General features: G+C 53.7%; 1 protein-coding gene across 19 annotated transcripts in view; it reads left to right on the top strand.

Annotated features, from left to right (window-relative positions):
• Kif1a (kinesin family member 1A) overlaps positions 1 to 16,842 on the top strand; it is an 89,153-nt gene that overhangs the window by 49,972 nt on the left and 22,339 nt on the right. For 8 of the 19 annotated variants that reach the window (XM_036173079.1, XM_036173077.1, XM_036173073.1 and 5 more), the window contains 12 exons: positions 1,597 to 1,734; positions 2,496 to 2,759; positions 7,900 to 8,018; positions 10,885 to 10,970; positions 11,797 to 11,935; positions 12,035 to 12,203; positions 12,372 to 12,462; positions 12,841 to 12,959; positions 13,682 to 13,737; positions 14,296 to 14,404; positions 14,799 to 14,865; positions 14,964 to 15,048. In XM_036173079.1, coding sequence (XP_036028972.1) covers positions 1,597 to 1,734; positions 2,496 to 2,759; positions 7,900 to 8,018; positions 10,885 to 10,970; positions 11,797 to 11,935; positions 12,035 to 12,203; positions 12,372 to 12,462; positions 12,841 to 12,959; positions 13,682 to 13,737; positions 14,296 to 14,404; positions 14,799 to 14,865; positions 14,964 to 15,048 — 1,442 coding nt within the window. The remainder of the gene's footprint in view (positions 1 to 1,596; positions 1,735 to 2,495; positions 2,760 to 7,899; positions 8,019 to 10,884; positions 10,971 to 11,796; positions 11,936 to 12,034; positions 12,204 to 12,371; positions 12,463 to 12,840; positions 12,960 to 13,681; positions 13,738 to 14,295; positions 14,405 to 14,798; positions 14,866 to 14,963; positions 15,049 to 16,842) is intronic. The other 11 variants (XM_036173091.1, XM_036173090.1, XM_036173089.1 and 8 more) reach the window with 2 other exon arrangements.

The following is a 16,842-nucleotide window of genomic DNA, read 5'->3' as shown; positions in this document are numbered from 1 at the left end:
GTCGTCCCCGGGGAGAGGACAGACTGAGTTCTGCTCCACAACAATGCCGGTCTCCTGGCATTTTTGTTCTTCTGAGCGAACACGTAGACAGCAGAGGGGACTGGAAGGTGGCTCAGTGTCTCCAGCCAGGTCTGTGCCAAGGCCCTCAGAGATGGGGGGCCTGGCTTCTCCATTCTGTGTGTCTGAGGGAAACCATCCTCCTCGGCCCCCAGAAGGCTCAGGACCTGGGAAGGTGGAGGGGCATCTGTAGTGCTCTGCCATCACTGAATTTTTCCACTGCTTGTGTGTTGTAAGAGCGCTTCTGTGCCCTTGGACTCTCCCTCTAACTTATGCCAAGTCTCCATGTGTGAAGGTGGCCGGGTAATGACATAGACATCTGCCATGAGAAGAGTAGGGTGTACTCACAGCCCTGGAATAGGAGACACAAAGCCTACAGGGCCATGACTAGGCACCAGAGCAGGCCCAGAAAGCCAGAGTGTTTCTTGGACTTCTAAGGAAAAACGGAGCAGCTGGTCTCTAGAGACTCCCTGGAATGAGGCCAGACTTGGGCAAGGGGCTTTCCTAGTGTCTCGATGTTCTGGGTGATTTAAGGCGGAGAGCACGCTGGTCAGGTGCATGAGACTCTAGAAAGAGGTGAGGTGGTGTGGACTTGGGGTCTCTTGGTTTGTATGTAGAAGGCAGGCTCACGAATGAGTTGTTAGCTAAACTCTAGGGATTAGCTAGATCAGAGGTTCCCAACTGTGCATCATGGCCCCTTGGGGATGAATGACCCTTTCATAGGAGTCACCTAAGACCGTCGGAAAACACAAATATCCATATTACAGTTCCTAACAGAGGCGAGATTACAGTTACAAAGTGGCATTAAAATAGTTTTACAGCTGGGTGTTACCACATCTGACTGTGTTAAAGGGTCTCAGCATTTGGAAGGGTCAGAATCACTGAGCTAGATAGAGAGGACTCTTCCTGGTCAGCCAGGCCTCCTGAAGATAGCAGATATGAGTAGGCATGCCCTTTTTGTGTTCCATTTGTGTGTGCCTACAGGCTCTCCATCCCTCCTGTGTTCTTCCGGGAAGTTAGGTTGACTATAACACCATCAGAGTGGATGCTTATCCCTCAGAGTCAAACTCCGTGTCCCCTAGAGAGCACAATTTCATTTTCTCCTCCCTGCATTCTGCCCTCCCTTGGGGGTGAGATCTAAGAATACTTTGTCTTCTCCATTCCCTTCCCTGTCTCACTTGAGCTTACCACAAGAGCATTCAGGGTTGTGTTACCATCCTACTTCTGAGTTGCCCTGCTTCTCTGCCAGCTTCCCAGCTGTGCTCTGCCTTGGCACGCCTGTTCAGTTCACCTTTGCTGTCACCGAGGAAGACTTGGGAGGCATTTGTGGTGAACCTGCCGTTCTCACTTAGACGTTTCCTTGCGGATGCCGAATTCTGAGGACCACAGAAGGGTTTCTAGCTGGCAGACCTCTGAGCCTGTGACCCTGACAGGCTGATGGTGATGGAGCCAGACCCAGTCTGATGTCCTAGGAGAAATGGGGTGCTGGGCTACTTCTGGGCACTGGTCTGAGCCTACATGGTCTTTGAATCCCGACAGGCAACGCCTGGACCTGATGCGGGAGATGTATGACAGGGCCGCGGAGGTGCCCTCCAGCGTCGTTGAGGACTGTGACAACGTGGTGACTGGCGGGGACCCCTTCTATGACCGCTTCCCCTGGTTCCGGCTGGTGGGCAGGTGGGCACCTCCTCCCTATCCTTGCAGAAAAAGTGAGAGACAGAGATGGCAATGGGGTCAGAACCCAGACCCTGAACTGCCCTGGCCTGAAGTCAAGAAAGCGCCATCTTCCATTTTTGGCCCCCACCCCAAGTCATTCCTCATCACGTGCCTGGAGGGCCAGCTTTTTTAGGAGACCTGGGGTGTCATCTTGTCACTGCTGCTACACCTGCTGTGATTCATGTCTGTGAGTGTGAGTGTAAGTGTGTGTGTGTGTGTGTGTGTGTGTGTGTGTGTGTGTGTGTGTGTGTTGCCTAAGCACCCAGGGACCTAGAGCAAGCATTCTAGGTCACTGGTGTTTTGGGGGTGGGGACACAGAGGCAAGATTAGAGACTACCAGCCCCTTCCTTGTTTTCCAACCTGGTGTCTGTACCTAGTCTCCGACCCCCGCGTCATCCAAGGAGGTCCTCAAAGAGCTTTGGCTAGGGCCAACCTGGACCCTTGTTCTGACTCATACCTGTTGGTGGTGCTTTCCAGAGCCTTTTACTGACCATGGATTCTGTTATCGTTGTTAGTTTGGGGTGTTTCATTTTTTTTTCTCTTCCCAGCCCTGGAGACTGGGTGCATTTTTGTTGTTGTTGTTCCTTGTCTTTTAAAGCAGCGTCTCTTGATGGTTGGTGCTTGGTTTTAAACAGAAGTCCTCCTTGTCCCACCCCGCCCCGCCCCACCTTCCCCGGAGTAGCTGGTGTTAACTTCTTTCTGTCTTGTCGCACTAACCTCAGTTCAGTCATCTCTGGCTGCAACAGCTACCCTCTTCTCAACACATGCATGAGCGAGCGCATGGCTGCTCTCACCCCCTCCCCCACCTTCTCAAGCCCCGACTCCGACACCACCGAGCCTGCCGAGGAGCAGAGCGTGGGGGAGGAGGAGGAGGAGGAGGAGGAGGAGGAGGAGGACCTGGAGGACGACGTCTTTCCGAAGCACACGCTGTGCGAAGGCCGGGACCCGTTTTACGACCGGCCCCCCCTGTTCAGTTTAGTAGGAAGGTTGGTGAGGTTGAGGCACGCATGCTGGGGAGGAACCAGCTCTTTTGCGTAGAAGCACTGCTGTGGCACGATCGATCGGGGCATCAGGGCAGACACCGGACCCTCTGGGCCGGGCAGGCTAGGGCTAGTCTCTGAGGAAGCTGAGAGAGCCAGGCTCACTTTGTGTCTTCACGGTGGGACATGGGCACATCTAGGAGATGGGTGCTCTGGCTCGGCGGGGAAGAGTCTGAGGCTGGTGGCAGGAGAAGCTGGGGCTTGAAACACATAACTACAGCCAAGAGCTCCTGGTGCCCTCTCCGGATGGCTGGGATAGGTCCTGTAGTGGCCGTAGGAAATGACCAAGACTCCGTGACTCCTTGTGCAGGGCTCAGGGCGCATTTGAGAGGGGAAGAAAGATGTCCCCAGGCAGGATGCTCCAAACCCTTGTCTTTGGAATCAGCTTGGTTCAGCTGAGGTGGCTTCTGCTTACTCCACTGTTGTCCAGAGGTCCCTATGTATTCAATGCCTCTCTGTTCTGAGAAAAAGAGCAGGGCTGTGAGCCACCCAACGTAGGGGAGGAAGGGCTTCTACCTGTCTGCCTTGATTTTGTAGAGCCTAACAGTAGCTCCAAGCCCCTGATCAACCGGGCCAGCTTGATGAGATGGGCATGCGCCCTTTGCAGAGAACCCCTGGGCACTGAGTTTCTGGAATAGGTGAGAGAGGCTGAGGTTGGGGAGGTGGGCTACAGGGAGGCAGGTCTAGCCACTGGCTGTAACAGTAAGGCAAAGGTAACTTAGAAATGCTAGGGTTTGTATTCTCCCTGCTTGAAACAGCAACAGCCTTAGTAGCATCCTCTCCTGGAGTTTGAGATTGCTTCTAGGACAATGGGAGTCTCAGAACTCTTGATCTTGGAACACAGGTATTGAAAGCTAAAGGCTGAGCATGGTCCTTTATGGACTATGAACTTTCTATGGAGTTCCTTCCTTCCTTTCTTTCTTGAATGGAGGTGATGGTGTAAACACCCTTCTCCCTGGGAGGTAGCAGGTCCCAGATCACTGGCTAGGATCTTCTCTGATTAGTTTTCCTAACTGTCATTGACTGGCATTAGCTATGATGAGCTAGCCAGGTGGACACAAATGGGTGGCCTCTCCCTCCGAGATAGCCTGGGTCTGGATTTCCACCCTGCTGGGTCTGAGCAAGAGGTGCAGATTCCAGGCCAGCTCTGTATGGGCTTCTCCCAACAAGCCTTGGGCTATAGCACCAGACCTCCCATGCCTGCTGGGCCCTGGGAGTGGTTCCAGGTGTCAGGTAGGCAAGGGGTCAGGAGATACAGGGGGCAGGGACGTGAGGAGAAGTGGGTATGGGCTCTGCAGTCTCACGAAAAGAGCTGGGTCCTTCCAACGTTGTTTCCCCTCTTGTGGACCTGAGATTTCACAAAATGATCAAGCTTAGCAAAAGTCACCCGTGAGAGGCCCGGCCCCCTGTATCGTGGGGTGCTCTGTGCAAGGCTTCATTTTGGCAACATCCTGACCTTTTTGGTTTGGCAAGAATTGGCTTCTCTGCACAGCAGCTATGCAGGCCCAGTCCTGAGGAGGGCTCCACCTTGGTTTCCTCTTATCCTCTGGTAGCTGCTGGCTCTCTCTCTAAAGCTTAAGCAAAATTGGGGTGCCCACTCTCGTCCCCTCTGGAAAGGCTTCCCTGGGTCCCAGCATGCATTTCTGCACCTCACCAATCTGTGGTTAGCGCTGCCTCCTCCCTCCCGCCTCGCCACACGTGCCGCTCTGCCCATTCTTCCCTCCCCTCCTCTTTCGGGTACTTGAGCCTGCTTCAAGGTGCTCTGGATCCGGGGCAGTGGTCTCATGGCCTGGACCCCTCCTCACATCCTGGGTCTCTGATGGTTAGGCAGCCGGCGGCCTGGGGATGTGGGTGAGTTAGCTGATGCAGTGGGCCCAGAGGCTCCCATTTGCTAGTTAACACACATCCAGAAGATGGGGTCAGGGGGCAGGTACTGTAGAGACAGGACTCTGGGGGAGGAGCTGGGGAGGGCACCAGACAGGTAAATGTTGACCCAGCAAGAGCCTGCGCTGATAGCTCCAGGCAGCCCAGAGCCTCATAGCTCCATGCTGGGCCTCCTTATCTGGACCTCCTGTCTTTGCCAGTGTGGCTGTGGACAGTGTTCTTTGACCTTGAGAGCAGCTGGGTGTTTGGCTGGTTTGGCATGCCACGGTTGGCAAGGGCTGCTGTGTTCTCTGACCCTGCAGTGGCTTACGCTGTCTTCTAGTTGTTTCTGGTGCCCAGAGAACAAGTAAGATGAAGGCTAGAGTCTATTGTCCCCCTGAGCAGTGTCTGCCTGGGTGCCCTCATCTCCAGGGGTGCTGGCTGAGTGAGTTCTACTCAGAGTGGGGCACAGAAGTCTTCCAGATTCAGCTTGTGGCCTCTTCAAAACCCGTGCTGCATTCCAGGGAGGCATTCCAGGCCCAGAGGTCTCTTCTAGCCGAAAGACTCCACCACAGTGCCAAGTGGACTGGGTTGGTCCCGTAGACCGTATAGAGAAGGGGGCGGGGCATTGCATCCTTTTTGTCTTCTGCAACATGGAGCCCCACAGCTGCAGCTAGACCCACCGTTCCCATGAGCTGTGCAGGGATCGTGAGGTCAGGGAGGCTCCAGGGGCTTTGGCCACAAATGGGTCTCTTTCAGTACATAACCCCAGCCTCCGGTGGGAGATTAGGGTTGGGGTTAGATGTGGGCCACTTCGTTCCTACAGTTTGGATGTGGGCCATGGCAGCCTGGATTTTCCCTCTCTAATGGAATTCTAAAAGATGGAGATACAAGATTTATACATGCTTAGTTGCACTGACAAGCAGTAAACAATAGAGTTGAGAGCTACCTGGAGGGCAACTTGTCGGTCCCATCCTAGCTAAGGCCCTTGCTGCCACCCCTGATATTTTTATGCATCAGTTTCTTCTCTTGTGAAATGAGCCTGAGTACCCTATTCTACCAGCTTTAATGGGCCATGCTGTACTCCAGACTCTCTACATCCATAAAAGAGGAGAGCATAGATAGCTAAATTGAGGGGCATCACTGTTAAGACACACTTGATAAACTACCTTCCAGGCATCGGGGAGCAGGTGCTGTCCCAGGATGTGTATTTCTCCTTTGGGTCCTGCAGTCTCTGGGGTCAACCCCATTTTACAATAGGCCCCATAGGGAGCCTAATGTGGGGATTTAACAAGGCAACTCCACATAGTTAAAAGGATGTTTATTTGGGGGTTACCAACTTACAGTCAGTAAAGGGGTTGGTTACAGGATCCAGGAGAGGTGAGATGCAGTCCAGTGGGGTTCTCTGGAAAACTCTCACTAGGTCTGCCAACCAGCATCCAGGATTATGAGCAACCAAGAGGCCCGGCAACATCCTGATCTCCTGTTTTAAGGGCTCCTGTCTCAGCCCCACCCCAGGGGCAGGTCATAGGTAGGTGTGGCAGTTACCAGAAGCCTCACTAGGGGTAGTACTTCCGGGTCAAAGCTGGAACAGTTACCCACTACAGGAACCTTACCATATGACTTGGGAATGACCTTGCCCTGCCTCAGTTTACTTATTTGAGTACTGCTCTAGAACCCCGAGTCCTGGAGAGTGGTGGAGGGTTAAGCAGTGAGTGTGTAAGATCTATAAGCTTCCCTATGGGTGCTCACAGAGCTGGGGTATCTCTGCAGTGCTAGCAGAGCACATTGGGATAGCCCAGAATCTGTGCTCTGTTAATTCCAAGCAAGCTCTGTGGCATTGCCTCCTGGGCCCTCTAGGGTGTCAGGGCCTTGGCAGAGGTAGGTTTCAGTCTGGCTCAGGGGACCAGAACAGCCAGCACAGTCCACATCCTTCCCACAGCAATTCCCCCAACTGGTACCTTGAACAGAGGGGGTTGGGCTAGTACTCTTCCTGAGAGGGCACCGTGTTAGGGAGAGTTGGGGGGACCACTAAGGCCCCTTGAAGAGGGCTGCCTCCCATCATCTGAAGCCTGACTTTGAGCATGTTGCTAGGACAGCTTGCTGAAGTTCTGTTGTATATTAAAAGCACAGAAAACCACAAAGTCTACAGACATATTCTTAAAGTCAGAAGGTGTCTCTGAGAGGAGAGTGCAGATGGGCTGTTATCACGAGAATAGACAGGTAACAGGGACCCATCGGCCCCTGCGGCCAGATGGAGGCTGGACATGGGGGCAGTAAGATGTCGCTGGCAGTCTTGAACCTCTTAGGGCTTAGATGATTCTGTAAGGAGTTCAGGCATCACCGAGGCCCTTCCCATCACTGGGAACTTCTATGTGACAGGTTCCCCACAACTCTCTAGTGGGAGAGGCAGGGTGATGGAAAGGCCAGCTAAGGGAGCTCCAGCAAGATCCTTTTGTTTTGTTTTTTCAAGACAGGGTTTCTCTGTGTAGCTTTGCGCCTTTCCTGGAACTCACTTGGTAGCCCAGGCTGGCCTCGAACTCACAAAGATCTACCTGACTCTGCCTCCCGAGTGCTGGGATTAAAAGCGTGCGCCACCACTGTCCGGCTTAGTCTTTTTTTTTTCTTTTTTTTGGACAAGATTCTTGAGATAGGTGGTATCTATCGAATGGGAGGATCAGGGCACAGGCTTCTGAGTGATGGGCACACACTCTGATTGGCACCTGCCCTGAGAAGGGTGACGCTTAGCGATGGATTGTGTTTGGTCCCCAGGTCAGCTGAGAGGGCACAGGTGTTTGTTAAAAGCGCTCTATGGAGGAATGGCTTCATGGCGCCCGATGGGAAAGAGGCATCCGTCCTCGAAGTGTGGAGGCTTGTTAGCATGGCCCTGATCGGCTCAGGTCCTCCAGCCCTTGAAGCAGGCTGAAACCTTCTTGTCAGCTGTCCTCAGACAGCCATGTCCAGGCTGGCCTGGGCTGTGCCCTCCGCCCGCTGAGGCCCATTCCTTCCTCTCTGTACCTCCACCTCGTGTCTCCTCTGAGCACCGGCAGCCCCTCCTCCCTCACCCCCTTGCCTGTTCCCACCTCGCCGCCTTCGCCCTGGCTGTCCTGCCGCTTTGCTCTGCCTTGCAGCTTCATGTTGTGTGTGAGCTGGCCTTGGTGTCCCTGCTGTAGCTCAGCGCACACCCCAAGGGTCGCCTGTGACCATGGCTCTGCTCCTGCAGGGCCTTCGTGTACCTGAGCAACCTGCTGTACCCCGTGCCCCTGGTGCACCGCGTGGCCATCGTCAGCGAAAAGGGAGAGGTGAAAGGCTTCCTCCGTGTGGCGGTGCAGGCTATCTCAGGTGTGTGGGGGTCCAGGTAGTGTGTGGCTGAGTCCCTTGTGGGGGCTTTGCCTTTGTGGGCCATGGCGGGAGGAAGGACACTGTGCAGGAGCCAGTAGGAAGCTGGCCTTACCCAGGGCTCCCAGCCTCCCTGTGGCCAACATGAAACTTTGTCCCCTTTCACAGACAGGTGGGCAGGTGGGGATAGAAGCAAAAGCCTCCTGGGCTGAGCCCTTGGCTCTGGCCTTCTAGACTCTCCTGGACTAGACAGAGACATCTCAGCCATGCAGGCTCATCCCAGGATGCCTTGAGCCTGATCTGGCTTGGGGTCCTCGCCTATCACACAGTTCAGATGGACCCAGAGATTGCCTTGTCTACCCACTTCCCACTTTTCTCCATAGTCAAGTGAGCCTGCAGACTCCTAGTCCCTGGCCAGAGTGCCTCACAACAGCTGCCTCAGTTTCTCTTCTATGTTCCTCCCTTAGGTCCTGGTCTCAGGCACAGGCCTAAGCTGGAGGCTGCAGACACTCCCTCCTCATTTGTGGCCTTAGCATAGAGGCTCTCCTGTTGTAAAAGAGAGACACTTTTTCACTACCCCATCCCTCTGGAATGACCAGCAAGTACAAGGATTAGCCAGCTGCAGAAGGCCCTGGGCCTCAGTTTGCTCACCTATGGGCCTTTAATGCACTTCCTAATGGTGAGAACATTTATATGGCCACCCAAAACAGTATGAGGGTCGCGGCTCAAAAGGTATCTGCAGGTCAGTGGTAACGTCTACTGTAATGGCAGCTCAGAGACTCCTTTCTCTGCCCGAGACCATGGTCTCTCTTCCTGGAGTACTCACTCTCTTTATTCCATGGCTTCCTGGAACCTGGGGAGAGATGGAACAGAGAGGACTAAGTGGTACGCCTAGGTTGGCCATGGTTAGTCCGGGGCTGGCTCAGTGCTGGCACATGGAGGATCCGGAGAAGGCCTAACCCCCCAGTGTGTTAGACACGCGGGTTCTCATATGCTCCAGATTGTCTACTTCCCAGTCTCTCCTACCTGCAGGTTATCAGGTCCCCACTACACCACTCGCTCTCATACTCAGATCCACAATACCCCAAGTTCTTCTACCACATAGCTTCTCACACCCCAAATACCACCAGTGTACCCCCAGGTTCTTATGTGCCACAGGTTTTCAGACTACCCTCCTCGAGGTTCTCACACCCCGGGTTCTCACAACCCCAAGTTCTCACAACCCCAGGTTCTCACCCTCCGGGTTCTCACCCTCCGGGTTCTCACACTCCAGGTTCTCACACTCCAGGTTCTCACACTCCAGGTTCTCACAACCCCAGGTTCTCACACTCCAGGTTCTCACAACCCCAGGTTCTCACCCTCGGGGTTCTCACACTCCAGGTTCTCACAACCCCAGGTTCTCACACTCCGGGTTCTCACACTCTGGGTTCTCATAACCCCAGGTTCTCACACCCCAGGTTCTTACATTCTAGGTTCTCACACCCCCAGATTCTCACACCCCAGGTTCCCACACCCCATGCTCCCACACTCCTGAGTTCTCAAACCTCTGGCCTTCAAACGCCTCTTCCTCCTCCCTTCTGAAATGCCTAATCACTTCTTCCAAGGCATTCTGGCCACATCAGGTGACTTCAGTTCTACTAATTGAGCTAATAATTGGCTGTATTTTCAAGCTCTCCTCAGCCTGTGATTTCTAAATGTTCTCCCCCACTCCCACCTATTACCAGCCATGATGTACCCATGATTGCTTAGATGAGCATAGTCTAGTCACTGTTTCCCTCAGTGCTGGTCCAGAGGTCCCGTCTAGCAGGGAAAGCCAGGAGTGGGTGGATTATGAGCTGCTAGAAGAACCCAGACTTCAACACCACCCTGGCCACACTTCTGGAAAGTGAATGTTACTAAGACATCCTCACTTAGGGTGCCTCCTTCCTGGGGCCTTCCTCCTCCATCTTGCAAGGCCCTCCTTCTCCTGTCTGGTCTAGCAGCTCCCAACCACACTAGGTAGATGTCTCCATTTTGTCCATGTATTCCTACAGGCCAAGGGGCTCGCCCATGGTCCTTGTAGAGGACAGTGGCTATCTTGCTCTGTTCTTGGTGAGGAGGCCCCTCTAGAGGGTCATTAGAAGAGCTGGTGAATGATCCTATCTCCAAATTTAAGCTCAAGTTTACCTCCAAGGGCCACCACTCTAAACCCAGTGGAACTCAGTGGGTCTTCTATATATCAAATAGTTATACTAGATAGTATATCAGATAGAGCTGATAGTTAGGAAGATGTATGAAGCTCAGAGCCCAGGCCTGTGAGGAGCCACAGCCCTGCTATCCTCCAAGTCATATTCAGGAAAAGAGGATATGATGAAGTCTGATCTATGTAGGTCCCCAGATCTTATATGATGATAACTAGATTTTAGTGTATTTGGGGTCACAACTAATATTTCCCTATCTGTGGCCATGGAAGAAAGGAATTTCGGAAACACACAATCTTGTCACCCCTGCCCTGCCTTGTGGCCATGGGTTGGGGTCAACTCATCCACTGAGGCCCACTGGGGCTGGCCCTGGCTATCAGACACTGTTGGCTGGGTGGTAGCCGAGGAGTAGGCACCTGAGACAGGCAGGTCAGGGTCACAGAGTGTCGGCTCGTGGCTCAGGATGAGTGGGTCTTGACGAGGATGTGCCTCTGGGTCCCTGAGGCAACACAGGCTGGTGGTCAGCGTGTCCTGGTGGCTCCTGAGCTGCAGGTGATGCTGGCTTCTCGGTGCAGTTAAGAATCTGGTCACCTGGTTCCTATACCCTCTCCAGCATCCTAGGCCATTTGGCCCAGCTCTGTCCACTACAGAAAACAGGTTGGCCAACCACTTGCTTATTCCTCTCACAGCTGACGAAGAGGCTCCGGATTATGGCTCAGGTGTCCGTCAGTCAGGAACTGCTAAAATCTCCTTTGATGACCAGCATTTTGAAAAGGTACTGTGAAGGCTTGCCTTGTGTACTGAGAAACCCCTTCCACTGAACCCTAGGCTCTAAGGGCCAGCCCTGGCAGGGTCCCATGGGCTTGGAGTCTTTTCTCTCTCCCTGAGCGCTGTGCCTGTCCCATCCCTGGCTGTCTAAAACACACAATGTCCCTCCCCCAGTTTGTCAGGACCCACTTGGTCCAATCATCTTCCTGAGTCTCACACAGCAAGGCGTAGAGCTGGTAAGTAGAGCCAGCTTTTAGAATAGGCACCCCCCCATTCTCCCTTCTCTTGGGCTAGCTGTTCTCGGGGTTCCCAAAGCATACTATATTTTCTACCATCCTTCCCCAAAACCTATGAGAATGAGGACAACCCCATTGAGGCCACCCTCTGACCGCCACAGGAAAGGTTTTCTGAGGAGACAGTAGAGGGATTGATCCCATGCAGTGCCTCTCCCCGGGTGGCTTATTTAGCTGCCTGGCTTCAGATCTCAGTCTGAGGATGTTCAAGATGGAAGAGCTGCCTGTGACCTGCCGCAGGAAGTGCCCTGCTGGTAGAACTGAAGGCCAGCAATGGTTCCTGGTTTCCCTTCACTGTGTCTCTTGCATTGAGGCAGGCGGTGTGTTCTCAGGCAGTTCACACCTCAACTCATCTAAACCAGAGAGTCGGGAGTAGAGTGGTCTAGAGAGGTGGGTGCTTCATCTAGAGGTCACTGGCAAGGCTGGGTCAGGGGGTCCTAGAGACCCAGGCCCCGGGGCACAGATCTCTATAGCCTGTGACAGGGTGGATTTAGCTTAGCCATCTAGCTCCCGGGCTTTCTCAACCCTGTGTCTTCACAGTTTCAGTCTGAATCCTGCCCTGTGGTGGGGATGTCCCGCTCAGGGACCTCCCAGGAGGAGCTGCGCATTGTCGAAGGCCAGGGTCAGGGTGCTGACTCTGGGCCTTCAGCTGATGAGGTCAACAACAACACCTGCTCAGGTAGGCGCAGCCCCACTGTGTGGAAACATGGATACGTGGGACCAGGGCTTGAAGAGCATGGAATCTAAAGGCCCCATGCTCTGCTCTGGCTCCCAACAGCTGTGCCTCCTGAAGGCCTCCTAGACAGCCCTGAGAAGTCTGCCCTGGATGGGCCCCTAGACACGGCCCTGGACCACCTCCGTCTAGGCAGCACCTTCACCTTCCGTGTGACGGTCCTGCAGGCATCCAGCATCTCTGCTGAATACGCCGACATCTTCTGCCAGTTCAAGTGAGCCTGTTGTCCATACCCTGGGATACTGGGAAGAAGGATGCTCTCCTGAGGGGCGTGCAGCCCACATAGGCTGTGCTCGGGGCCATTCAGGCTCATGCAATGCCCAGTGAGGCCACAGGTCCTGGCTGCAAGTCCTTGCTCCAAGTTCTTCTTCTTGATCTGCAGCTTTATCCACCGCCATGATGAGGCCTTCTCCACTGAGCCCCTGAAGAACACTGGCAGGGGACCCCCTCTTGGCTTCTACCATGTCCAAAATGTAAGTCCTGGCCCTTATCCCCCAACACCCAAGCTGTGTCATCCTGAGCAACGGATTTCCCATCCACTCTTTCTCCTCTGAACGGACTGTCCAGGGAGCTGTCTGGCATCAGGTTATAGAACCTCTGGTGCCATGCTGGGATACTGACATTGTGGTTAGGTAGCAGGGGGCTCTGTAATGTTTAAAATTGGAGCCTAGGGTCAGAATAGAGCTTCTGAAAGCTACTCACAATGAGCCTTGGGCAGATACAGACACAGAACATCCAAGGATGTCATGGCTGGAATTGGTGCTGAGGGCTGGCTGGGACTGGGGTGCTGTGTTTTCATGGACACTGAGCATGTTCAGATATGATCCATACTTCTCCTTTTTTCCCTTTAGATTGCAGTAGAGGTGACCAAGTCCTTCATTGAGTACATCAAGAGCCAACCCATTGTGTTTGAGGTCTTCGGCCACTACCAGCAGCACCCATTCCCACCTCTTTGCAAGGATGTGCTCAGGTCATCTGCCTAGGTCACCCAAGTGTCCTTGTCTCCAGGCTACAAAGCCCATGTACCTGATCCCCTCTCCTTAGCTTTCTGGGATGGTCAGAGCATGGCCCAGGCCTGCCTCTTTCCTTTGGAACTGGGTTCTTTAAAGACCATTGCTGTCAGAGCCTTGACATCAGCCAAGCATGGGAAGCATCCAGGGCATAACCGGGTGTTGCTGCCCACTGCCCACTTCCAGGAAGGGAACATCTGTCTGACTCCCTCATTCTTTGAGGGGAGGGGAGGGAAGTCTCGAGAGGCTAGGGTGTGAGGTTAAGGTACCCATAAGCCATCTCACCCTGTGTCCAGGAGGTGGGATAGGAATGCCAGCCACCCTGGAACCTGGAGATATGTTGACAGGCCTTCCCTCCTCTCCAACTCTATCTCACTCTTCGGCTGAGCAGACCTCATAGCTGAGGGATATCCAGGATATGATAATGGAAGAGAGAGGCAACAGAGATTATTTGGGGCACTGCATCCCTGGAGTCTTGTAGAGCCACTGGGATGGTGTCTAAGGCCCCAGGGGTTCCTCCTTTCACGTCTAAGCGTATACCGAGACTGGGTTCTTCCTGGGTCTAATGAACAGAGGAATAAGGGATCCACGAATGGGCTTCTGATCAGCCTGCCCTGCCCTGGGCTGCCCCAGGTCTCACAGATACCAGCCTAGGTCTACTCACTCTGGCTTTCCTCCATAGCCCCCTGAGGCCCTCACGTCGCCACTTCCCCCGGGTCATGCCACTATCCAAGCCAGGTAAGTGAGACTCTCCCAAATCCTGTGGGGCAGTGACGACCCACACTATGGGTGCAAGTGTGGTTGGACCTGCTGTGAATGTAATGGTTTTCCAGGCTGCAGATGACCCAGCAGATGTCTTCTGGCCTGTGGAGTGTATAGCTTTCAGCTTTGTGCTCTGCTGTTCAGCCCTGTCCACAATTTAGACCCAGTGACAGGTGACATGAGTGATCGAAGGAGACTTAGAGGAGGAAGGGCCCAGAGCAGGGCCTGTGGACAGATGTGGTTGGGCCCAGGAATATGGGGGTGGGGCGGGGTAGGCAGAAGCAGTCAGGAGGTAGACGTATTGGAGAGCCAGCAGAGCTGAGTGTAGGGTGAGGTGTGGGTGCTGGCAAAACACACTTGGACTGATACATTCTGCTGTAGCCACATGTAGCTCAGGTAACAGGCCAGGCAGAGGAGACCTGGCCATGGGTATGCCAGATGGGCACCTCTGTTTGGGCAATGTGTTGCCCGTGTAGCCTTTGCTGTGCCCTCCCTGAGTACCCCCATGACAACATTGCTTTCTTGTCTTCCTAGTGCCTGCCACTAAGCTCAGCACCATGACACGGCCTTCCCCAGGTCCCTGCCATTGCAAGTATGACCTGCTGGTCTACTTCGAGATCTGTGAGCTGGAAGCCAATGGCGAGTGAGTTGGCATCCACTGTGATTATGAAGAAGGGCACTGGTGTTCTAAGGGCAGCTGAGAATCCACAGTGGCTAACATGGGAAGGGAAGGATGGTGGGCTCTGAGCTGATGACTGGAGAGGCCTGGGATCAGATTCTCCTTGAGTGTCCCAATCTTAAGGCATGGAGCACAGAAGCCCTTACACACTGTATCCAGGTCATTGGGTGTAGATTTCTGACTTGTAGAATGTGATAGAGAATATAAGAGCTGCTGTAGAGAGCCATCCCAGAAGGACCTGCTCTCCTGAAGGGGTGGTCAATGATCCCATCTTCTCTCTGCTGACTCTGGGACCAGGTCCTGTGCTGCGGGTGGGACAGAGAGGGGTTTTTCACCTCACCATCACTGTCTTTTCCAGTTACATCCCTGCTGTGGTAGACCACCGTGGCGGGATGCCATGCATGGGGACCTTCCTTCTCCACCAGGTGGGAAGCCTTGCCTGCCCTCCTCAAACCTTGCCCTACTCCAAAGTCCCCCACGTCCCCAGTGCCACCTGACTGTTCCCTCTCCTGGCATATGACAGGGCATCCAGAGACGGATAACCGTGACGCTGTTGCATGAGACTGGAAGCCACATCCGCTGGAAGGAAGTGCGAGAGCTGGTTGTGGGTGAGTGGTGTGGGCAGCGGTTACCTCAGAAGTGGACTATTTTGGACAAAACCCTGGGTTCTAACCACAGTTCTGTCCTGTGCTATATGGCTCTGGCTAGGTCACCAAGCCTTTCTGTGCTTCAGCCCATCGCCTGCAAGGGAGAGCAGAGCCCTGGATCTGTGCTATAGTCCCAAGTTTCTACCTAATCTGTGTTGCCCGTTCAGGGTAGTTGAAACAGTACAACCAAATGGCTTAAAACAATGGAAAACTACCAGGTGTCACCGTTCTGGAAATCAGGGTGCCAGCAACAAGCATTCTGTCTGGGGTGCTGCAGGGTCCTTCTCTGCTTTGTCTGGTCTTGGGAGGTGGCTGTAGTCCTGAGTGTCCTTAGCTTGTGGAAGACTACTCCAATCCTCAGCTTTACACATGTGGTGGTACCAGACATAGGGCTGCCACACTCACTTCAGGATGACTTTAGCTTGGCTAATGGCCCCCCTGTGCTATGGGGTCGAGACTCTAGCACACCTTGTAGGGAGGACAAGAATACTATCTTTGTGACCTCCCCTTGTGAACTCTGCTTTACCAAGCTCTTTTGGGGACATGAGTAGATCTCCATCCTAGTATGTAACTCCTCTACCCTGGAGCCAATGCATATCTATCTAGAAGCTCCTCCCAATCCTGGGTAGGCAGGATCTCAGGACCAATATCCTTAGACTGACCTGTCATCCTGTCCCAACATACGGGGCTGTGGGGAGTTGATCTGGGTACCAGGATGGACACTTGGGTTTTCCAAGCTTTGTGTCAGGGGTCATAAAAAGCTGAAACCAGGGACCAGAGTATCCTATGGGGAGAGTCCAAAATGAATCAATTCCTAGACCCAGGTCAGGCCGAGCACCTGGCTTCTGAACCAAGCTATCTCTGGAGTGGGGGCAGCTCTGCCTATGCTGTCATCCAGTGGTGTCCAACCCCACCATGTCCTCCCATTTAGATGGACAGCCCAGACTGCCTTAAATCTCACCTTCTTCTCCTTTTCTAAAAATGCAAAACACCAAAAGATGCCAATTTGGGGTGGCAATGGGGACTTGAAGGAAGTAGAGGACATACTGCTGTGAACACTCAGTCCCATTCAGGTTACAGCCAACCCTGGCATCCCTCCCAGGAGGGCAGGGTCTTTTAGGCCCCGTGAAGTGGACATTGTGGAGATGGGCCAGCAAAATAAGGAAAGACAAGAGACCCTGGGGGCCATGAGCTCCATGTAGGTGGCCCTTCGAGGAATACAGATGACCCAAGCCAAGTCCCCACCTCCTCTTGTGTCCTGCCAAGTATGTCCATCAGATCCTCAGGCAGAGAGCTCTATGAAGGCCAGTTCCCAGGGTTGAGTATCTGCTCTGGGCAGGCTCTCCTTGCCCTAAATTTCTCCTTGCTATGGGTATCCCAAGCACTGGAGAGTCCGGCATCAGGAAAGGACTGGCTGAAGGACCCCAAATTGCCTCCTTCCAGCATCCTCATGCTGTAGAGCTTCAGGGAACTGGGCGGGACTGCCCAGGATGTGCAGCGGAGAAGATGGAAGCGAGTCACTTCTGCTGCCGGAGCAGAGGACTTGTGAACCATCTGTGTGCTCCTTTCAGTGGGCAGAAAGTTGCTTCCAGGGTGAAGAATTATGAGATGAAGTGTCTCACAGACAGAGAGATGGTCTCCAAAAGCAGGCACCTCCTAGGCCCTGGAAGAGTGGTTAGTGGGCAAAGGGTGTATACATGGACAATGCTGCCTTCTCCCTTCATTATTGTTATGTTAAGCATAAAATGGGGTAGG

This window comes from Onychomys torridus, chromosome 23 (assembly GCF_903995425.1).
Source record: "Onychomys torridus chromosome 23, mOncTor1.1, whole genome shotgun sequence".
In the NCBI taxonomy this organism is placed as follows: Eukaryota; Metazoa; Chordata; class Mammalia; order Rodentia; family Cricetidae; genus Onychomys; species Onychomys torridus.
This window is presented reverse-complemented; position numbering and strand designations above follow the sequence as displayed.